This window comes from Plodia interpunctella, chromosome 17 (genome assembly GCF_027563975.2).
Source record: "Plodia interpunctella isolate USDA-ARS_2022_Savannah chromosome 17, ilPloInte3.2, whole genome shotgun sequence".
NCBI lineage: Eukaryota > Metazoa > Arthropoda > Insecta > Lepidoptera > Pyralidae > Plodia > Plodia interpunctella.
Genome location: NC_071310.1, coordinates 3,224,034 through 3,249,353, shown reverse-complemented (window position 1 = coordinate 3,249,353; position 25,320 = coordinate 3,224,034). Strand labels below are relative to the sequence as shown.

The following is a 25,320-nucleotide window of genomic DNA, read 5'->3' as shown; positions in this document are numbered from 1 at the left end:
GATTTCGCGTTAGCATACATTAACATGATTTAGCTCAGATCTTTTCAAAATTATATACTTAAAATCTATTTAGATTGAAGGGTCTGACCTAAGCCTCGCATTCAGAAGAATATGAATTTGAAATGACAATGCCGGCTGCTTTATGATGCAAAGGAATTTTTTGTGTCGCTTTTTCATCAGAAATAAAATTTACAGCAGAAACTTCTAATTCAAATTCCAGGTTTCGTTAGCGTAAAAAATAACCTTCAAATTAAGAAGATAAGGCTGTCATTTTTATAATAAGCCGCCTGCCTGACGTCAACCCTCCTTGGGAATACTATTGTCGCCTATCAATAGCCTAGGCTATTTGTCCCTTAGTCGCTTCCTACACCTACCACGTGACAACACCTATTAAATGGCCCTATTCTAGGGCGGAACCACATGCAGCAAGAGCCATAAAGAACAAACGCCACCAATGACGAGCGCCATCACGCGTCCAGCACTGTTAGAAGCGCATTTTACGACCTGTATACTTCGGAAGGCACTCTAGTAGATGGCAGTCGTAAATTCAGATGCTCTCAGGTTGAAAAAAATCATACAAAAATACATAACTCACGGAATAATTAACTTTATGATAATTGAAGAATACTTGCAGCTTTGCCCACGTGAAACGGGTAAAAGTCGTGATCTCATGGAAAATACACATCTCACTAGATCTTCTCAGAGAGGTTTTGATATATCTATAATAGCAAAGCTCTATATATCAGTACTTTTGAAATGAAAGTTCCTTTTCGATACTCCTGACTATATGCAATATGCATGCGAAAATTCAAGAAACAATAGGTACAGATTCTTGAAGAGGTAACAAACTTATTTACATTCGTAGTTATGATAGTTAGGAATTTGTAGTTCAAACTTCTGTAGCTTGGTTTGGCCTTAGAATAGGACCACTTCACATCCTCATGTGGATGTCCTACGAAGCCTTAGTAGGTGACCGGCAACAATAACATTCCCAGAGGGTTTCGCGGCGTTTCAACTCCCATTGAACCGGCAATAAAAAGAGAGAGAATTCGGACGTCTCTTAGCCATGTTAGTTGGGTAATGGCAAGTCACAGAGAATACTTACGTATACTACGTCCTCTAATAAACGGAGTAAAGAAATACATTAGTCTGAAAACAACACTTCTCTTTCAGCACACGAGGAAAAACAGTGAAATTCACGCTATATAATACGTTGAAGTTGAGGCGTGTGGTTCCGTCCCAAAATAGGACCACTCCATATCCTCCCAACGACTAAGAGACAGAGCCTAGACAGTTGATAGGCAATAATTGTATTCCCAAGGAGTGTTGGAGTCAGGCAGGCGGCCGGTTGTAAAATCAGTTTTACGCTGACCCTGGGCTTCGCGGCGTCACAGCCTCATGAGAGTCAACATGCGGAAATAAGAGAGAGAGAGAGAGTAACATAACACGTTTAACAATTTATCATGTCCAAATCTATCGGATTTTTGACCCAAACATCTAGATAATATAAATTCGCAATACCTTAGTTCACGTCCTAAGTAAGCAGAGATTTCCATTAAACAAGACGGGCTTGCCTTTATCTAGTCCCGTCGTATGGATAATAGAAAGGTTTCACGAGGCTATGGGTACATCGTAATATGGAAACGGTTTTTCTCAGTAAAGATTTTATTTGACACCGAAGTGGAAATATCTGAGGGGATTTGCTGCGAGCATTTTCTTGTGTGCCTTATATATTTATTTTATAAAGTGTTTTGTCATACATAGGTGTGGAATAGATTTTGATCGGTTATTTTTCTATTCTAGTACATACGTAATTTAGCTTTCTTTTTTTTTGTTATTACATTGGAATGGTAATTTTTTGTGCAATTAAAAATAATTTTAGAAATATAATAATCTTTCATATCGATGAGTTATTATTGCATAGTGCATCTGACATGACTACAATATCTACCGCTATTTAGTGGCAAGTAAGTAAATAATATAGTCCGTATACACAAGTGAACTCAATGTCAACCAGTGTCAAGGTTTCTTCACGATGTTTTCCTTCACCGGAAGCAAGTGGTGGTTTATGAAAAGTACTTAGATTTACGTGGGTCAAATTGTTATACAAATTGGCATGAGCAGAATTAGTTGGGGCCTTTTGTTCATGGAAACTTGAAATTTGAGCAATCAAATATTAAAAATTAAATTATCTTATGAAATAACTTATAAATTAAAAATATCTAAGGAAGGGTGCCCGCATCACGCAGGCAGCATTCCCAAGCTGAATTGCAATGGAAATTTACTGTACGAGAAAGCTTTTAAGGCGGGCGTCCTCTTATCCACTAGTCCACCGCCACTCAGTGAATTCGTATATAGATAATGCGGACTGACCTTATGGCGTGTGATCTTGCCTTAGAATAGGACCATCTCATATCTTCCATTGGATCTAGTACGCGCCGACGTAAAGGACACAAGCTTTAGCAGCTGATAAGCAACAATTATATTCCCAAAAATCTACCCAAAATACCCAAATTGATCTACCCGAGACATAAGACCGCTGCCTTTAGGGGGAGCTTCAGGTACGCTGCTACATGCTGCTGGAATAATATACCACCTCCCATAAGAACGTCATTTACTGTTATTACTTTTAAGACTAAATTTAAAAAATATTTAAGTAGTTCACAGATACCATAGTTTTTCAGCATTGGAATGTTGTGTTTTTCTCATGTGTAATTTAGTTTAATATAACTATTGTGTAGTGCCACAATCTGGTTACTTAGTTATAAGTTTTTAATTTAGGTATGGTACCCGCAGAAAACCAGCGTCATGGCCCAGCCACGACACATGCTGAGTGGGGGCCACTTTGGTGCATGTTTTAATTCCGGATTGTATTGTCAACTTAGTTTTAATTGTCATGATGTACCAAATAAACTATTTTTCTTTTTTATTGTTTATTTTCGTACGGTAACACCCCAAATGATCACGCGAGGATGGGAGAGAATATAAAGGTCGACCTAAATTCTATCTAAACATATCAAACTGTTGTTATTATGGTAAAGACTTATTTTATTTTTGTTTACCTCGTTGACGCCGCGCACGATGGCCCGCATAGTAGCATTTCTTGGGCCGTCCACGGTCCGGCCGTCGTCGGTGGGGCCCCACGAGGCGCTGTAGATGTGGATCTTGTCGGGCTCGTGGCCCATGGAGTTGGCCTCGATCAGGTCCGTCATGTAAGGTTGGTCAAGCATCCGGATTCCTACAACAAATTAGTACAATAGGGTAGTTGCTAGCAAGCCAAATAAGAGATAGTAATGACAGTGAGCTCCTGGAGTCCATCTTCATGAGTGAAAACTAAAAAATACTATAAATAATATTGATCCATTTTTAATATATTTTATTATGTGAATTGATTTCAACATTTATTATTTTCTGTTTTACTAGCACGGTTCATGAGACAAACAGACGAGTAGCGAATCTTAGTAATAGGATTCAGTTTACCTCTGGGTATGGAACACTAAATAAGATAATTTAATTTATATATAAAAACTGTTACCTGTATACATATTGATTTGAAGTATTGACTTAAAATGACTGCGGTCGCCGAGAAAAAGATTTTTTTAAATGCTAAAGTACTCAATGAATTTTCATAGTTTCTGTAAAACTTTTTTTCGGCTTAATGATTGCATTAAGAAAAAAGTTTTAGAAACCATTTCTATGAAAATTGAAACCATTTCAAGCATTACTATTAAGGAGAACGTAAAGACGTCAGACGCCTAATTAATTGTCCCAGTCCAGTGTGTTTTGATGTCGTACTCACTGTGGTGTGGCATGTTTTCTTCGATAAAATATGATTACAGTGAAAGTTCCCTACAATACATATCATTAGAGACCGACCAAGACCGCAAGTTTTATAAGTATCAATAAACAACCCACCTTCACACTGAGCCTTCATAGCAGTAAACAGTTATCATGGAAAGTGTATTCAAACAACCCATAAATTTATAGTTAATATAAATAAATTGTGCTTCATACGTACATACGCACTATCGAAACAATCCTGTCTGACGTCAGTTATACCAGGGTCCAATGCTTCATCCAGCGCAGATTTCTTGATGAAATGTATTTACGTTTAAACACAATAACCTATTAATAACATTCACTGTTCTATTTATATTATGGACAATAGAACCAGCACTATTTTCTATGAGTTTTTTTCAGAGTAGGGTGCAGAGATTGTAGATAGAAGAATATAATATATTTATATTCAACGCATCCTTTGCACGAAAAATCGCTCTCATAATCATATTTCTGTTCGCGAAGAGTCGTATCCATTATGTGAAACTATAATGTAACACACAACGACTTTCTGTGGTTTGCGAATGCCTTCTTCGTTTTACACACTGTTAAATCATCAACTAAAGTGCAGGTTCACGAGATTTTATTTCACCGGATGCAAGTGGTGTTCTATGGAAACTATTAGACGAGTCAGATTGATATCAAACTCATTTGGCACCAGTAGGATTCGAAACCGGGACCGTTCGATCGAGCGTCTGAAATGCTGGACCACCACCTCCTCAATAATCTTATTGGTTTTCTATAGCCTGTATTTTGTGTCCCACTGCTGTTATTACCAACCTTTTTATATAACCACTTCTTAAAAGTAGTCTTTAATCGCGTCCTCTGTAACGAATACGAAAACCTTACGAGCACTCTTATTAGAAGTATTTGACTTGAAACTTCGCAAAATTGACCCAAAATAAGGTAACTTAGCACTTCGTATGTATAAAGGTATTATATACACAATGCGAAGTTATATTATAACATTCTGTAGTATATACAAATATGATCTCTAATGCTGATATCTATAATATAGTATCGCAATATTTGCCAGCGTGATGGAGTGCGTAGGCGAGCTTCAATTGATCACCGCCAGGTTATCAATGAAAACCGATGACAAATGAGTACGGGTTCGCGTTGATATGAACGGGGAAATTATATACAGATCGGAAACCAGTCACATACTTTTTAATTTATTAGAGAAAAATCTGTATTGATAGAAAAATTGTGAATTTGAATTGATAGAATAATTAATAAATTCTATATCGGAGTTATTCAGTTCACATCAAAGAAATTCGAAACTTTTGACTTTGATGCTAAAGACGCTGCTTTGTGTTTTGTTGTAAGAAAACAAATTATAATTCTAATAAGAAACCTCGTACTAAATGACTTCATTCTGAGGGTTTCGAATTACAAAGAGAAAGCAGCATTTAATTTTTGCTGAGTAAAATACTAGACCTTATCTCTATTCCCTTTGTTAAAAAATATGTAAACTTTGCTATTTTATTCATAGCATATGACACAGATGTAATGTTCTTATATCTGTGGCATACGAATAGTAACTACGCCTTGTATATTACCTAGAAGAAGTGCCCGTGGTTATTGATATTTGTATAAACCATATGGAGATTATGACCTATTTTTTCTCTAAAATTGCAAAAGTTTTACTTTTGCATTTTGCTTCCCTAAAGTCTATAGATCAACAAAAATAACACTTATCCAATATCCAATAAAATGATAGCAAAATTATTTATTGTTTTACAGAGTTCAATGAAGATTGAAATTGACACAACAAAACTTAATATACGCTTTTATTTACGATCGCAGTAAAAATATGTGGGCGAGTCATAGATCAAGTTCTTATTTTCCTTTGACCGAGACTCATTGTTGAATATCACATTGTGGGCACATGTGTGTGACGTGTGTGACTGGATATAAATATTTTATAGCATATATACGAGTAAATTGAAGATACTTTTCCCGTACGTTCCTTGTAAGTCGAGGCTTTTATCCAAAGAAAAATTGTTTGTTTGACGTTATTCGGATAGGCGAGAAGAGAAGAATATATAAAAATATTATTTTAACTACCAGAAAGAGAGCGATTTTACACTGTGATTAATTCAAAAAATTTGGACAAGTCGTCACATCAAATTGACGATTAAGTAGTTAGTTACTATAATATACATAATAAGATACATATGTATAGATATATAGTTATAATATATAATATACATAATAAGATACATATGTATAGAACAATATACTTCTAAGTAACTTTTCGTTTCTTTCGACTATCTCTGGAGATACCTATCAGATTTAAGTAAATCTTTTCAATGCCCACATTTAAGTATGCTATTTTGTTATTTTGAAAATCCCAAGATAGAAAATTCCGCGATAGAATTATGTAAGTTTATTACGTAGGTTTACAGAGCAATCGTCTTATTTATAAACAAGTTAAACGAATTTATAAAGATATGATAACTAAGAGATTTTAACTTTTTATGAATAAGTGAGTAACCTAAACAATATCTTTTCTGTTAGCAGCTTCAATAATGTGCCATTTAGCAATAAAACGGCACGCATAGTGCAATGTGCATGTGCAGCGAGTGCATATCAAGTGACATAATCGAGTTAGCGTGACGACCGGTCGCGTCGCGATCACGTAGAACGTTTTAACTGTATTGGATGCAAATTTGCCTTATTGAGAGCCATTGCTGTGGAGATAAGTGGTTTACTTTGTGTAGTAGCTCGTTTATTTATCGCATATTTTAATTTTGCGCGTGTAACACGTGTCTCTGCTCTGTGTTTTCCAAGAATTATAGTTAGCCCAACCTAAAGTTCATTTTGCACGCCATTGTCTTGAACACCTAAATTAAGTTGGTTTAATTTATTTATTTTCCCGAAAATAATATGTATTTACTTGAAAACATTCCATAGTACTCAAAGACCTGAGCGAGATATCTGCTTTGCGACTAGGAGCGTTGAAAATGCAGACAGGGTTGTCACAAAATATAAAAGATGTGATACTGTATCTGTACCAAATATGTTAGTAGGTATTTATTTTCCAATCCCTTGATTTATGGGAGCGATCCGCCTTTGTTGGTTGATGTGTTGTTGGTTGATCGGTTGTGATTATACTGTGAAATAAAAAATATAACGCACTTACCAGCGACTTTAGAGTGGTACGCGACCCCGACTCCACACACTCCATTGTCCCTCGCCGCCGCTACCTCCCCTGCACAACGCGTGCCGTGGCTGTTGATGAAAAACTAGATTTTAACACAAGAATTTTACTAGTAATAACTTTAAAAATGCAGTTGCATCAGTGACAAACATATGAAAAAATATACTTATTATTCAGAGTACAATGTTGAAGAAATACGCAAGAAACAAAAATACGATGTCATAATTATTTTTATTAATTAAGTTTAGTTTGTAATAACAAAAATATTAAAAATCAAAACAACCTCAACAACTCATTCATTCATGGCTAAGAAAATTCAATTAGAAAGAGAAGCTACGACATCTTGAATTAAATAACACAGATACGAATACACACAGCCTCTGTTTATACAACGTTTTTTACTGTTCATTTCATACAATTAAGCCATAGGTTATGTCTTTAAAACCAGCGTGAAAATGTTTGACTAGTTTCGTTTTGCAAAACTGACAACCCTGCCGTTTTGAGTACATCTATTTATTGCCTATGAATAAGAGGCGATTTATTAGAGAATCTATTGAGTAATTCAATTCAATACTTCAGACTCATTATAAGTTGCGAACTAGAAAACAAATTGGAGGCAGAATATCATCAAATTATATCCAATTACCACAACACATTATACCCTGCCTAACGACCGTATTCATGAAAAGTTATTCATATACGTCCTACTGAAACTAGCAAATAATATTACGCTGGGTTATTTTGATATGTAGGCATGTGGCGTGTGGTTCCGCCCTAAAATAATACCACGCCATATCCTCTCGTAGATGTCGTACTAGGTGACTATGGAACACAGAGACTAGGCAGCTTAATGGTGACAATGGCAGTCTCAAAAAAAGTTGACGTCAGGCAGGCGGCAAATCAAAAGGGTATATTTGACGCCAAGTTCCGAACCTCGGTCTTCGCGGCGTCACAACCCAGAATGAAACTTGGGAACATGCTACTACATATCATACATTCGACTTTGGTATGATTGTGTGGGAACATTTTTTAATGTATTTTCAAATTTCAAATTTCAAATTAGTGAGTGTACTGACCGATGCGTCGCGACATGTGATGATTAGCAATAAATTTATATTAAATAATATATATTTATTAAATGTTTATAAACATCACAAGAAATTAAATATTTATAAGGATCACAAAATTAACTTCCAACCGTACCAGAAAGAGTGGGTTAACTTTGATCCTAACGCTGGTATAGAATTACACTAAGGGTGAGTTGCTTTCCAACTTTCACGTTAACTTTAACGTGCGCAAAAAAACGCAAACTATGCCATTTCGTCTAAACGAGAGCCGCGCACGTTAAATTCAACATAAAAGTTGATGGTGCAACACACCCTTTTTTTTTTGTTTACCCAGGGGAATGCTTGTTACGCACTGAGTGTGGGACTCCTGGGCCGCTAGTCGGCCCAGCCTACCCACTAAACCCCTGGGGCGTTTCCACGCTGTCGTTATAGGGGACGTCACGGGGTCGCTAGGCATTTCACCGCGACGCCCCCCCGGCTGGCCTTTCGGCCCCGACCTGGGCGAGCAGCAAGCACAAGTGCTAACCACCCGCCCCTTACGCCACGCGAGCGTGGCGCGGACCATGAAGCCCGCTCCGCGCACCAGTCAGAAAGCGGACGGGGGGAGCGGGTATCACCGCGGACCGCTGGTCCTGAAGGGACCAGCGGTCACAACACACACACAAAATCTTGGGTGACACAGGGCACCCAAGTCTGCCTCTGTACGGGCGCAAGAGGTGATAGGCAGGTGACACCCACACATTGCGCCCGATACAGAGGCAGCCACCCTTCGGCCGCAGAGGACAGGGGGATCGTCGAGAGACATACCGACTCTCCTCTTCCCCTGCGGCCCCACCGCACCGTGTTCAGCGCCACGGTCTGGTCCCCTCTTGTTTCCACATCCAAAGGCTGGTGGCGGGTCACCAACCAATGGCAGTACTACTGAGGGGACCGTCCAAGGTGCAACACACCCTAGAACAAGTAATCTATTTTCTAATTAGTTTCTAGTTAGTTATTTTAATCTCTTGATTAAATACGTCGGTAAGGTAATTTTCCTAATATTACCTTCTCTTAATTCTAAGTATAGATACAAATCTACGTAAGTACTTAATGAAAAGTTTGCGCTCGGAAACTCACAATTTGAGAGATTTGATTTCTTGATTGTAATTGGCAATTTAAACGTTTCTAAACTTAGTTAAAACCCGCACCCATTAATTAAGCTTCAAGAACGGAGGGAAACGTTGAAATTTAAATATTGTTATTTTTTTCATAATTTTGTGGTTTAGTGCATTTGAAAATCGTTATTTTTCATGACATAGCAAGAAAAAAGAGGCTTGTGACTTGAATGAATCGAATTAAATAAAGTGAATGACTTTAATGAGACTTACCTATTGAACCAATCGTCCGTGTATCGCGGATACGGATACGGGTCATTACTGCTGAAATCGTACGATGCCTCTGCATTCTGAAACAAACCATTATTTTTATAACATTTCTCCTACTCCTCTCTTCTATCATGCCGACCTTCTCTATACTAACATCTATGCTCAGCAGTACCAAAAGGCCGAAACGATTGTTATTTAACTTTATTACAAAAACATGTAGAAGGCGGACTAAAGTCCGATGCTTTTTCTATGAGTTAACCAATAAGTAGGTGATGCAGATAGAAAAGAAGATTTTTGATGTTTTGCAATAACGTTTAATAATGACGTTTTGTTTGTTTTGTTTCTAAAAACATATATGGGTGATGATAACTTTTCTAATATAATTTGTGATATCATTTGTCATTTCTGTTTTGGGTTACTTAACTTTAAAACTAATGATATTGAAACTGTAAGTACAATGTTTTTATCTATGATAAAACATGTATTTCTGTGTTCATTTTCATTCATTCTTTTTTGTCCTTTTTAATAGCACTCTTACTACCAGTAGCAACACCGTTAATTTTGATTACCCTTCTTATTATTGCATTAAATATATCATTTATAATCTAAATGATAGGAAGAGGGGAATCTTCTTAGAAGGGATATTATATAGAAGAAAGACTTTTAAGTCTTAGTCAAACGGTTTTATATTACGTAAATGGTTACTGGAAAACAATATTATATTACTTTGTCTATCTATCGACGAAAATTCCAGGAAAACAGTGAATGTTTTCCTTTTCAAAGGAAAGTGACGAAATAGGAGCTCTTCAGTTGCCCGGAATTGAATTCGAAATGGCTTTCGACGACTATATATATATATAATAACAAAACAATATAATGGCTTTCGACGACTATATATAATAGACATATAGATAGACAAAGTAATATAATATTGTTTTCCAGTAACTATTTACGTAATATAAAACCGTTTGACTAAGACTTAAAAGTCTTTCTTTATGAGTTATTTCTTTATTTTTTCATCACATTCATTCTTAGTCTTGGATAAGAAGCAACATGAGTGAAGAAGAATCATGTTTTCATTAAAAATAACAAAAAGTGCTTGTCTTATCTCTTTTTCTTGTTGTATGAAAATATTATGTCCTTAAAATGTATGATTAGAAAAATGAGTATTTTTACCATGTGCTTATCATGCTGCAGACACGCTTCAAGTTCGAGAAAACTAATAAGTGTTAGCTAACTTGGCTCATCACAATACAACAGACGATCATAAAGATGACGTAAGCCGACACTCTCCTGATGTCATAGTTTATGGTTTCTGCTGTAAGTAATTATGAGACCCTGTGGGTGTGTTTGTGAAACTAGCTGTTCTGACGTAGTACCTATTGACGCAATATTTTGTTAGAACTTAAAAATTGCACTAACTTGACTAGGTACAACAATAGGCTACTTGACAAATTTGTCATTAATGACGATGCTTTCAAAGATATGACAAAAATAAAATCACATATTTTTGAACTCGTTCAAATACTTCATACTAAATGACACGAACAAATGACGACACAATTTGCTAAAATGTTCACAAATAAAGATATATTTGTTCGACAGCTATGTTAAATATTACGTTCGTGGTGACGACTTCTTAATAAGAGTTGTTATTTTTTTTTAGTTTTTTTATGGTGGTTGAGTTTGTTTTTATATACCAACTTTAAATCTTTGTAAAATGATCCAGATGCATTGTTACAGTCTACGAATTATTGTAATGATCCTAAATATATATATTTTACCTAGATTGTAGATATTTTTTACAATTCTCGGACTTTGTCAAGTACTGTGTTGCGAAAATTCAGCAATTTTCAACAAGAGAACTAGGTACTTCTACTCAACAGTTACGTAGTTCGATGAACAGAATTACCAACCCAACTGCTGGTACTAGAGATTTCCAAATCGAGGAAAAAGTATGTATAGAGGCAATGTTGCTATACTACAATTCTATAGTTAGTCGCTTGAAGACGGTATTATGAAACTTGGCATTTCTCTTTTCATTTCACAATACATTTATTCAAAAAAATATTCAGATTCAAATTGTTTCTGATTTTGTATGTGCATTATCACATTATATTTCCGTACAATGGCACGCCTCCAGTCGCTATCCTAAAGCATAATATTGTATCAACGCTGTCAATAATTGGTGTCCTCGTTATGAATAATTCAAACAAGAGATATGTATATTGTATTTCCATTACATTGTGATATTTGCGCAGTGAAACAAGAGGGTCTACCAATATTGAATGTATTCTCATCACATTAAAATATAATATATATAATAACTCTCTACATTTCGTCGACGCAAATACAACATGAGAAAGTTTAAATTTCATTCAACCTAAGTATATAATATTTACCTTTTGCCACATGTCGAAATATATTTAAAATAAATCAATCTATAGCGATAAATAACACAGATTGAGTTTTAGCCCTAAAGTGAGATTCAAATCTTGTGTTATGGGATACTAACAACGAATCTATAAAATAATCCAAGGATCCAATCTGAAAATGATCCAAGGATTTAACCTGAAGTCTCGAGCAGTTCGTCATGATGACTATACAGAAGTCACCAAAAGAGTTACATTTTATACTTCTATATATATATATGTTGGGGCGTCCGTGGTGTAGTGATAAAAAGGCATAGTCACAGTATCACAGTGCTATATATATATATATATATATATATATATATATATATATATATATATATATATATATATATATATAATGAAAACTGTGAAGTAGTAAATAATCTAATTCATTATGACTCTTATAGAAGTAAAGTACAGGATGCAGCACACACCATACGACAACCTACATATAACGGCTCTTGACCCAATTACACACGACGTTGACCAACTTCGTCTAATAGCTACATTAAAGCATTACATCTTACTCGTATATGTAGTGTCACTTAGCCATAGCATTTCCGTACTAATATAATAACACTGATGCAATTTATAAAGCACAATATCTGAAACCACCGGTCTGAAGTGGAAGATACGAAGCGACTAATGGACATAAAGTTTTATTAAATTATAGCTGACTAGCCCCCATCACGGCTTCTCTCGTGTAAAACATAATAACAGATGCACTTTACATACACTTATACACTTTACTAAACACACTATCTATTAGAAAAAACAGCATTTAAATCCGTGAAAAAAATACCGCCTCAAGCTAATTGCTTCTGTTTTAGACAAAAAAATATTAAAATACGCCGCCAAAGTCAATGGATCAAGTCAAAATTATATTGACCTTTTAAATTGTTCAAACAGATCAGGGAATGATTTCCATTTCAAACACAAACCGACCGACTCAGTCGATATCTTCCCTTTATTCGTAATAATCTATTATTCGATTCTCATGATTGACTGGTAATTATTATGAATGAACGAAATTATTATAGGGAAAATAAGTTTGATATTAACCAGCGGAGTAAGAAAGAGTGACATTTGAATGTTCTATGAATAACTATTAATAATATTATGGAAATAACTTGTTGAACTAAGTACAACTGAGTGAATGAATTGTATGAATACTTAAGTAGATACCTACTAATAGTGTCTATGAAGATTAATGACATCTTAAGGTGGGTTGCACCGTCAACTTTGACGTGTGCTGAAAAAAGCAAAGTACGCCATTTTGTCTAAACGGTTAAAATCAACGTCAAATTCGAAGGTGCAACTCACCATTGTTGTCCTTTCCGCTAAATTATATTTATCCAGGAAAATATTATGCTAATATAAGGTAAATTAGCATTATATTTTCTATTTTATTGTCAGACACTGTCTGTGCAAAATCTTAAGATAAAGAAAACTCATTAAAACTTAAAAGAGCCTTATGAAAATATCCTTAACTTTGGACTTACAAAGTGGAAAAAAGTTTTTCTTTCCAGTTAGAAATAGTAGCAAAAATAAAGAGCGACATAGAAGTAAAAACGGGTGATGTGACTAGTCAACGCCCGTGTATGTTCTTACAGTGATAGAAAATCTTTCAAACCTAATTGTTGTAAAATTGTTTTTAAACAAGCATCAAGTCACAAATTTTAATATCAAGATATTGTAAACTAGTAGTTGCCCGCAGTTGCGCCCGCGGATACGGCTACATAGGCAAACTTAGGCTACGTTTGACCTCGGGTCATTAACTATATCATTTTCATTTCAATACTTATCCCCCCACTGATTAACAAAGAGTCCTGTGCACAGATACAATATTTTTTTTCTTTTATCTATGGTCCTGTACCTCTCTCATCCATGTAAGACTGAAGCACTGACTATGTGGTGGCCTAGGACAAATGAAAGAAGTGTCGGAACACCTGCAAGATGGGCGGATGACATAATGATATTGCAGACGATGGAGGTGGCTGGGATGTCCAGGAATGAGATCAATTTTGAGAATGAGAACAACGGCGAGTATTTTGAAGTACTTTCGGGCTATACGCATGCGAGTGGTTGCGTCGGCTAGTTGCAGTCAACTGTTTTTTATATCCCTTATAGGATTCTAAGTGTGACGCTCACACACACATGCGTACGCACTACGGCGCGCGTTTATTAAACACAACAATGCGGTGCATCGGTATATGGTAAGTACTTATTTATTTATTAATCCTAAGACTAATAAGTTATGTTTAATTGTGTTTATATTTTAGTACGTTCACAGGTACCTAGCCGGGGGGTGTAGCGGTACTTCGCGTCGTCTACAGATGTCATTATAATGACAGGTCATAATAATCCTGTTGCAAGTTTCATGAAGACCGGCTCAGAGGTTTAGCCGTGAAAGCATAACAGAGAGACAGACTGACATTTATAACATAGAATGGATTGTATTTCTCACTTGTTATTCCTGCGTCTGTGACCCGAGTACAATAAGTTGAAAGCAGAGTAAGATGATCTCAAAGCCTGACATATCTTTTGTTGAATCTGTCGGAAACTACCCTTCCTGCTCCGACTTCAGAGCTTATGGGCACATTTTATACTTACATCACTACATAGCATAAAACAAAGTCGCTTCCTGCTGTCTGTCTACTCCTATGAATGCTTAGATTTTTAAAACTACGCAACAGATTTTGATGCTGGTTTTTTAATAGATAGTGTAATTCCTGAGGAAGGTTAGGTGTATGATGTATTGTAGTATTTCCCGAGCAATGGTTAGGCCGCTGATTTTATTGCGAACAGACAGATTGACGGACCTGGCAGAGGACTATGTTATATGATATGTAAGGATAACAATAAAACTTTAGTAAAACAAAATATTTTTTTCCTTGTGGTATTATTTTTCTTAAATGGTAATAATGAACGTGACTTCGCGGCACGTTCATAATTACCATTGTGCGTTAATATTTTCATAAAGCCGACGTTATAATGAGACTTTTAACATTTCTCGCCTCGGCTATCATTCATAATTTAGGTCTTGAAACAATATTTGCGAAATAAAGCCGCACTTCCTCTATGAAAGATATGCTCGATAGCGTAAGGTTAAGGTTGATAAAACTGTATGCAATGCTGTTCAGGTTGCATCAATATCAAGGGTTATTGCAAATAAATATTCATTCATTATAAAATGTGTACATGTGAAGGTAAAATAAGATTTTTTAGTTTTTGTGTTAAATATAAATAATGTTCACATACATACGCATGTGGTGAACACAAACTAATTATGTGAATTAAGTATTATTATAATTATTACTCAATTTGCATTTAAACACCAATGAGTTTATACGATAAAGTAATAACAAATATTTGAAAGTTCCGCTATTTTCTATCTATTTGCTAACAATAAAATAATAATTTTAAGAACAAATACAATAAATACTCACATAGTTGTATTTCAAATCTGGATGCATGTAATCCACACCTGAAACAAGAATAGCTTAGATTTAGCTATAGCTTGTAATTGCCATACATATCAACTATTTCTTTTTTTGATAAAATAACCGAAAAGTAACTTTAAATATTGACTTCTAACAAAGGACGTCACATTCGATTTTTTTTCGAATTGAATTTAAATTTTGTTAATCTTTAGTTATCTATAAAAGTTTTAATAATGTAAAATGCTGTGTATTCTTTTTTTCATCTCAAATCTCAAGAAAAAAAGTGTAATTTTACTATTGACGCACCAATTAAAAACTAAACAAGCAAATAAATTATTTTATCTCTTAATTCCCTTAATAATTCTACGAACGTTATATATATAGCATGCTTATTACTGAATAATGTTCGAGAAATTTGATTCATAAAATTAAACAACGCCATTTCGAAAATCCGTGCGATTCTGTATTTAATTAAATTTGGTTTATTCTCAATCAAGCACTCTTAAAAAATAATGAATATTGCATGAGATATTTCGCTTCTGCTTATTAGAATTATCAACAAGGTTAATTTCTAAACACGATGTTTTTTTTTTGTTTTGGGTATTATTTGTCAATCGTTACATCAAAGAAAAAATCTGAGAAACTTATTCATCAATATTACTTTATGAGATTTCGAAATTCGCCATCCATCTAACCATATTAGCGACTCACCGAACGCTGACAAACCCTGCAAGGTTGCCACAATTCGGTTGTATGTGATTAATATTATACTGAATAAATTATTTAAAAAACCTTCTTGAAGGTTTACATCCTACTAATATTAAAATATTCCGCATATAAAATGCGGAAGTTTGCACGTAAGAATGTATATGTGTATGTATGTTTGTTACTATTTCACGCAAAATATACTGGACGGGTTGTTATGAAATTTGCCACACGGGTAGAATATAAGCTGGAATAACACGTGGTACTTTTTATTTATTTTTACTTTACGTGATTGAAGCTCCGAGGCGCAGCTTGTATACTATAAATAATATGTAGTTAGGAGTACGGAGAAGGAAAGATTCTCTTATAGTGCTTTTACGGGATGAAATCATCCCGTAAAAACACTACTTATCTCCGAGAAAAATCTAGATTTTTTATATATTTCAAGTAACAAAGGAAACATCTTACCGTCATCCATAATAGCGGTGGTGACATTGACCCCCGTGTACCCCTGGGACCAGGCAGCCTCCACATTCAGATCTAGCTTCGGTTTCCCCCCGTTCTGCCCCGTATTCTTCAGGTACCATTGTAAGGGGAAGTAGGGGTCTCTGGGCTCCGGCGCTACTATGGTCTCGGGCAGACGAAGAGGCCGAAACCCCCTTTTTACCCTCTTAAAACCTGTCTGTTGAATCGCTGTGTGAACCTGTTGACAATAAAAAATATTAATGAAAATCTTGCCATAAAATCTAACATTCATGGCTTTTAATGACTGATTTCCTTGGTCTTAGGTAAATGTTTTACTTTATAAACTCAACAAGTCATACTAAATTTCATCTTTATTCTAGAGAATGTAAAAATCATGTTAAAAGTAAGAACTCAATTTAAACCACATCCATCCAGACCTTTATAGAATAATTTGAATCCCACATAGCTACGAGTTTGTTGATGATTCATCTTCATCATCATCAACCTCCCTTTAGACGTCCCCACTACTGGGGCACTGGCCTTCCTTATTTGGATGGATTCCGAAGACATCTTTAGTTACCCATCCATTAACCGAAGATTGTGAGAGTGTCTTAACGTCTAGACCGTAACTAAAGCGAGCCGAGCGCTCTAACCTTGTTGAAGATTAATTAGGGTTAATTCTAGATTAATGGTTAGTCAGAAATCTGTTGTTAACCGGCTTTGTTATTAGACTTACCTAATTGATGAACTGACTTAATTTTATCATCCTTGTGTATAAAGGTACCTTCGTTTAGGTTTTTAATTAAGACTGAAGTTCCGTTTGATGTAATTAGAGTATCCGCTTTTAGATTTTTTGCTCAACAGCTCTCGAAATTCGACGAGGAAATGCTGTAAATTTTTTGGACTCACTACTTCAATCTTCGTTATTTTTTACTTTTTGCATTTATATAAAAATCTAATGAAACTGCAAAATGAATGTATATCATAATCGATAATATGTAATGAATAGTATATCATAATCGATAATATGTAATCAATAGTATATCATAATCGATAATATGTAATGAATAGTATATCATAATCGATGCGTAATCGTAGTTTATGTACTAAGTAGTAACAACAAAATGTGACAGACAGAAATTACGTTATCTTTGTTGCAAAAATATTTTGGAGCAAATGAGTCCCGTATATTTTTTTGAATAACAGAAATATTTTTTCAAAAAATTATAACAATTTTTTTTTTGAGAAACACGATCGGAATCGTACTTGTTGCTTTTCAAACGTTAATTAAGACAAACATAACGCCGGTCTAACTATTGGGTTATAGGTGTGCTTCATAATCTACCATAGATGTTTGATTCGGCAAAATGTAAAATAAATCAAGCATTTTATCAAGTTAAATTAACAAAGTAATAATTCCCAGAAATAGTACCGTACCGGAGATTTCTATTAGTGGAAGATATCTTGTTACTAATACTACTCGAGAATCCGAGGTAACTAGAACGTCTAATAAAGATATACGATTGGCTTCTTACGCTCGCTCTTGACTATAATATAATTTACAATAGACCTTCGATATAGATGTTCACAATAGATATAATCTTTTATTATAAGTAATAATAAGTGTTTTTACAAAAAATCTACATTAACACAAACTTATGTTTGTGTTAATGTTGGGGAAACGAAATAGTGAAAAGCTTTCAAAAAAAGTACTAAGTGTTAAAGTAAATTATATAATTTTTGATTGTAAGAAGTTCTTTATATTATTATATTAGATATAATAGTTTTAAAAAAATCATATATTGTATTTCCATGCATTACCCTAATGGTACTTTCAAATAATATAAATCCGATAGACTCAAAGGAGTGAGAAAATCTGTGTTGAAAATCTTGAAATATTTTAAAACAAAGTGAAGACTACTTTCCTTTAAAAACTAAAAGCATACTTTGTTTGTTCAAGAAATATTCAAGTGGACTTGACCCAAGTGAGATAGATATATATTTATATTTTAACTTTAACTTGTTATTGTAATATATTACCAAAAAGTAGGTGTATCATGTTATTCAATTTCAAATGTGTGAATCAAGTTATAGAAGAAACTTTATTTACATTTAAAGATCCTAACATTTTTCCAGCTTATATGTCATATTAGTAGCTTTATTCTAATTAAATATGATTTTCATTTGTCACACTTAGCACGTAGAAATAATTCACATATGTAATAAGCCAACATCTTATATAGTATAAATAATTTATCTAACCAACTAAATTATCCAAGTTATGTACGTATACGAGCTGAGCAACATAAATCTAACGTTTGATATTACAACGTTCACAGAAATTACTAAGATAATTTAATTACGCGAATTACGCTCTCAAAGCGAAATTACCTACTATTAGAGCAGAGTTCACGATAATTACATACGTCAAACCAATAACAAAAAATCTACATGTATACCACATATTTAATGCTGTAATAAATTAATAGTCCATAAAAAACCGAAAATGGCACAAAGGAGCGCGAAGCTCTTCTGGCATGATAGGAACCTAGACTGTTTAAATTATTTTCTTTCGGCATTTCTTCTCAGCAGTGATCGTTCCGAAATGTCATTTTGTAGCTTTTTGAGAAATTACTCCAAAAAATTTTACGTCAAAATGTCCCTGTGAAGATCTAATTTCTGAATAAGATTTGAATTTTCTCTCCCCACGTGTGGACAGAGCCAAGTTTCGAAGTCTCAAAGCCACCCTTAACTGGACAGCGCGCTTATTGGTGGATGAGATTCTGACAGATGAAATATTGACGTTATTAGCCCATCGCAGGAGAGGGATCTTCAGTTTATATTAGCATTTTCTCTTAATTGACTTTTACATTCTATGTTTTGATTTCTCTCTTAGACCAGCTTGGAACTCTTGGAAGAAACAGAAATTAATCAATGGATACAAAAAGAGAGAAACGCCAAAAACATATTTTGGAAAGGCTTGCCAAATAAATATAAATTGTATACCAGTGGTTTTTGAAATGCTACTTATTATAATAAAATAAGAAATTAATTTACGCCAAATAGATATAACGTGCGAATTTTCTCTTACACATGTAAGTACCCACTATTGGAATACGATATGTTTAGCACAACTTTAGCTTTTGACATTTGACTTCACGTGTAAATTCTAAAAAAACTTCAAACTACCTACTTACGTTGTTTAAATATCGGAAACTGATTGAAAAACATTTTTCAAGCTAAATACAACTGATGAAATATAAAAAGATAACTTAATTGATATTTTTACCGCTTCAAAGGACAAATAATATTCAATAATTCCTTGAGAAAGCTTTTTATCTTTTTATCCTTGAGAAAGCTTTTTATTTCCAATAAAAAAATGACGTCCCGCGCTCGCATTAAAAATTAGTTTCCTCTGCAGCACCGCATTCCCCGACAGTTTTCTTTAAAAAGAAAAAAAGGTTGGATTCTCTGTGGTTATCGTTGGAATGGAAAAGTGGGATGCCAAACACTAGCACATTATTCTGTTCACATTTGTAAAGACTTTAAATTTATTTATTTTCTTACATATCTCTATCTGCAATACAGATACATTAAATATTACGATCAGTCTTTCATGAGCAGATTGCATTTAAATAGCTTAACCGATTTTTGGAAAAATCACACAACATATCTGCGTTTTTCAAACACCCTTTAAGAGGTAACATGACATTCACGGTAAGGGCGCGCGGCGGCGGGCGCTTAAGCATGCGCATACACATATTGGCATAAGAGGTGCGTGAACTCTGCGTCCTAATTGGGCAAGAAACCCTTGGCTTATACTTTTTCCATAATTAAACATACATTGCTTAACGTAGTGCAGCATTCCCTTGCTCATTTAGGATGTCAGGTGATTCACAACCTAGTTTAGAGACTCACCAGTGGATGCTGCTTCAACAGACGCGCATGCGCAATGGAGCGGCGTGTCCGCGCGTGCGGCATGCCGCGGTGAGTGAAGTGCCATTCAGTATCCGAACCCAACACCTGAAACAAACACAGAATTCTATGGGTTAATACAAATCTTGATAAATTAATGTTACTATATTATATAGTATTTTTTTTATCTTAACTGTCACACTATTAGTTCCATTTAAATACAAATTATTGTTTTTGACATTTAATTTTCTTTTCCGCGGGTAACTTATAAATTCAGATGTCTATTTCTTCAACACTTTTCCTTAATAAAAGTTGTAAAGTTCGGTTACTTTAACAGGCTTTTCCACGTACCCGTTTCGAAACCCTCATATTGTTCGCTGAACTAGAAGTCTTTACTAAACTGCTAAAATCTTACTTAGAAACTTCAGCCAGTGTCGTAATTAAACTTAGGAAAGTAGATGCCCAAGTTTGTAAAGGCTAAGAGAATCGCGCCGCACTTCTCTTTAAACTTTTGCTTCAGGTATATTAGTCGCAAACTTAAACTCCATTGGAAATTGCTTGAAAACTAAATTTACAACACCTAGCTTACAACTCTAAGTACGACAAGCAAGGAATATAAGTTAATTACAAAGTTTTGCTACTAATTTTACATTATCACATCCTCAAATCGAACTAATAATAATATTAATCACTTATTTCGGTCCAAACAAAAACCATATTTATGTTAATAAAAAGACTTACTAGTCAATGGTATCATACAGTATAAAATTAATTCAATTAATTAATTATTATAATAAAATACAAATTACATCATATTATAGTAAATAATGAACTAATTCACATAATAAGAATAATTTACATTTAATGCCATGTTCAAATAACATGTTTATTACGTTTCCTATTCAATACAATAAAACGTAGCAATATACAAGCATAGTAATTTCCTTGGATTTATTAACTCGCTCAATGGCGAAGGAAAACAAGCTTTATTGTAGGGCAGTAAAGGCCAAGTGGCCATTACTTTTACGAGCAGCACGCGAATACTCGGAGCTGTTACTCATGTTATTAAAAATTAAGTTTTAAACCGATTTTATGGGTGACATCGCTCGTAAAAGCAGCAGCAGGTTAGACAACTGCCGATATGACGTCGTAAAATTCATTCAATATTTTTAAATGAGGCGTAATTTACTTTCCTGGTAAATAAATTATAATCGAACCTCGAAACTAACAAAATATTTAATTAAAATAAATATTTAATCTAAATAGAAGTGAATAGACAGTGTTCGAGCTCGCGTTGAAAATGATTTTCAAAAAAGATCAAAACTTCAGTCGAAATCTCCGTCGATAATTACCTATACGTGTGTGACATAAAACTTTTATGAAATAAGAAAAAAATATATATGGAATAATTAATAAATTAATTATTCCCTATTTCATTTGTTCATTGTGCTCTCTTTTCACTTTTTTTTTCTGTATGGTAAGATTGGCAGGCAGAAATCACATTAACGATAAGACCCGCTTTCCTCGCTTCTTTTGTTTTAAAATTTATTTTAAGTTAACATCTTTTCTTCCAAACAAACATCGCTGTTTTAATCTCTGTTAAACTAACAAGTTTAATTATCAAAGTACCTAACCTAACTCTACCCATCTCTAAATTGGCAATACTAAATCAAATTTGTTAGCAAATTCAAGCCAACTAAGTAAGTAATCAACGGAGTTTTCTCATCAGTTTACTAAGTAATCAGAAAGTAAGCGTATTGGCCACAACTTGCTATGTATTCATTCAGCTAAGTAATCTTGTATTTAATACTCTAGACCGCAAATTCGCTGGACTAAAAAATGTTAGGGTTTGTTGTCGGATTATGTAACTGGATCATCCGGCGTCCTAGGTGAACAAAGAAACACGTAACGCTACTTAACAGAGTATATACGGCGCTGTGTGATATGCGATTACCTTGAGAACTCTGGACGCTTTTGTCGTTCACCCAGGAAGCCGGTGGGTTGGTCCATAGACTTTTGAGAATCAGATTATTGTAATTGTTCTACTATCACCGAGACTGTTAAATTAATTTGCACAATTTCGAGACAAACACAGAAATCTTGTAAGTCAATACGTACTTATAGCATAGGATTAAAAAATAGAAAATGATTATTTGATATAAGCATTTTATTAAAAGCACAGTAGACAAGAGCTAATAATTTCCAAACTACTGAACACACATTTTCCAAACATAGCTAAATAAAAACTCTTTCAATAAAAAAAAAAACTAGTTCAAAATCGGTTCAGCCCACGATACCACGAACAGACTCACAAACACGTTAAACTTATAACTTGTTTTATACTCGGGGGTTAAAATATAAAAACTGAATCGCATGGAACGCATAATCCATGCTTTTATCAACTCAGCAAGCATCCGTGATAGTGCAAAAGCGGTTTGCGGCCGACAACTTACGCTGAGAGCTTTTTATTGTAGCTTCACCGTGTACTTTAACTTTATGCTAGAACTGTATTATCGCCAGTGCTGTTTGAAATAAAAATAACTGCACATAACTCTATAAAAATATGATTACAAAAACAGATGATGTGTAGCATCACAAAACTTGTCTTTACTAACATTTGAGAATCCTTAGATTGGAAACTTATTTTATTTCAAAAATAACTCGCATAACATGAGTTCAACTTTATATAAAAGCAATAACGTCACATTTCAGAAATAAACTTGTGTTGTGAAAAATAAAGAACCATTTTTACTTGAAGCGAAACAAATATTTGTTTCGCTTCAAGTAAAAATGGTTCGATAATGGACATACATTATCTAACAATCTAAATTCAAATTGAAACTGTATACAAAAGTGGCGCATAAAAGGCTATTTTCCCGCACAAAGTTGCGAACGTAAAACTGCCAGCTGTGTTTACATAATCAAAGTAGCTTGCCAAGCCGTGGCGTAGCTACTTAAAGGCAATATAGTGCCTTGCACCAGGACTTTTAAGTTCAGGGTGCCCTCGACACGGAATCTGATCAGACATATTTTTAGGTTGCACACTTATCCGTACATACCTCTATAATAGAACTTAAGCATTTATATAGCGATGCGGACGGACAAATAAATTTCGTTGTTATAAAGATGTTTATGTATCGTTGAGCGTCTGCGAATGTGTTAACAACATAATTTTACATCCAATGGTTACTCATTTTATATTAATTAATTTTAAAGGGCCTAGTTTGTTTTTCGATGGACTTAGGGAAAAATCCATCATGGACCGTCCATTTGAGGCCCAAATAATGCCAGTAGGTACTACTGGCTAAACTTCAAATTCAAACTCAAAAATATTTAAGGCTTAGTCGGGATTATCATTTTTAGCTACGCTACTGTTGCCGAGACAATGCCTACCCGATGCGAGGGAGAGGAAACTTTATGTGGTTTTAAGGGTAAAAAACAAATTGAATACTGTTCAAGTGTTACATTTTTGTTAAGATTGGATGTCGGGCAAATACATAAAAAACGACACAAATCACTAATGCAGCGAATAAATATAATGCACACACCTTTTGCCTTTATTGTACCTACACCGTTAAAAATATTTCTAGATAAGTAGATAAGTAATATTTTTATAGGGACAGACATTTGAGAAGCTTAATATTTTGAACAATTGCCTTATATATGATTTTTTTTATTAAATATGACGGCTTCTACTAGATGGAGGTGGACGTTCTGTTCTTCAGTATAGTAATTAGTTTTGTTTTAGTGAAAATTCAACCAAATTTTATATTCCCTTCAAAAACATTTCGAAAAATATATAAAATGTAGCTATAGGTAATTTATGTCGACCTTTATTTGGCGTCTGAGTAAAATATGCAAATAACTTCATACGAAATGAGAAGTGGCCGCTCTCATTTCATTAAATCACAACATCGCAATTTATACATCCTCCTAAAGCAAACATTCATAAAGACTGTTTAAAACTGTTTGAAAATGTTAATATCATACAGTTTTTTCGAAAGAGTCCTCGCGTCCATATTTCTTTTGATCTATTCGGCCAAAATTTACATGACTCCTTTGCATACGTGCGACTTGAGCTTCTTGTTTGAAAACTGTAATAAAACTATATAAACTATAGCTTAAGCTTATAATAGTATAATGTTAGGAGTGTTCCAGTAAATTCTTAGCTATGTTTCAAAATGTGGAACGGTAGGATCGATTGACTAAAACGTAAACGTAAACTAAAACGTAACAAATAACCCGAATTCCAGTCCATAAACTATATGAAATGAAGGCATGTTACTCGTTGCTAGGCTGAAGGCTACTGATTACGATTCTCATGAAATGTTTTAACGGTAGGTAGAATTGTTCTACTTGGAGAGAGGCGTAAAAATAGGTAGAAAGCCAAATGGCCCGTTAAATAAAGAGATAATAAAGCCGACCTTGTCGTCAAGTTCACGGGCACCTGTCAAAATGGCGGCTCAGCGGCCATCTTGCTCACGAGATGATACGCTGCGGGATTTGGGATATTTTTGTGATAAATGATATTTAGATATTAACATATAAAAGTCATACTTTGTCTCAATTTATGTTAATACTATTACAAAACACAGAAGCTATATTTACTCAAATACATCTGATTTTATCAAACGCGAGTGTATCATGTTTGATATGACCAATATTTAAGTAGTTGTAATCAAACTACACTGACTTTGAGACAAGAATAAACTTCTAAAATGGTCGGAGGCGAAATTCTATAAGTGTTAAAACAAAGGGTTAAAAATTATTTACCAAATCCATATTTAATAACATTTATCAATATTTATTATGACAATATAAATTATGGCAAATAGGCATGGTCCATTATGATCACACACTACCTAATGTAATACTAATCCAATTAGCAATTTAGCAAGGTGCCATTAATTTAGTATGTCAGCAGCAGATTGTACTTGCACCTGA

The 25,320-nt window shown here is 34.3% G+C and overlaps 1 protein-coding gene across 1 annotated transcript in view; it reads right to left on the bottom strand.

Annotated features, from left to right (window-relative positions):
* Positions 1–25,320, bottom strand: part of amon (amontillado) — a 57,906-nt gene that overhangs the window by 14,251 nt on the left and 18,335 nt on the right. The window contains exons 2-7 of the mRNA XM_053757415.1: positions 20,380–20,484; positions 16,465–16,699; positions 15,298–15,335; positions 9,438–9,514; positions 6,986–7,074; positions 3,063–3,238 (exon numbers count right to left, since the gene is read on the bottom strand). Of these exons, the coding sequence (XP_053613390.1) occupies positions 3,063–3,238; positions 6,986–7,074; positions 9,438–9,514; positions 15,298–15,335; positions 16,465–16,699; positions 20,380–20,484 (720 nt within the window). The remainder of the gene's footprint in view (positions 1–3,062; positions 3,239–6,985; positions 7,075–9,437; positions 9,515–15,297; positions 15,336–16,464; positions 16,700–20,379; positions 20,485–25,320) is intronic.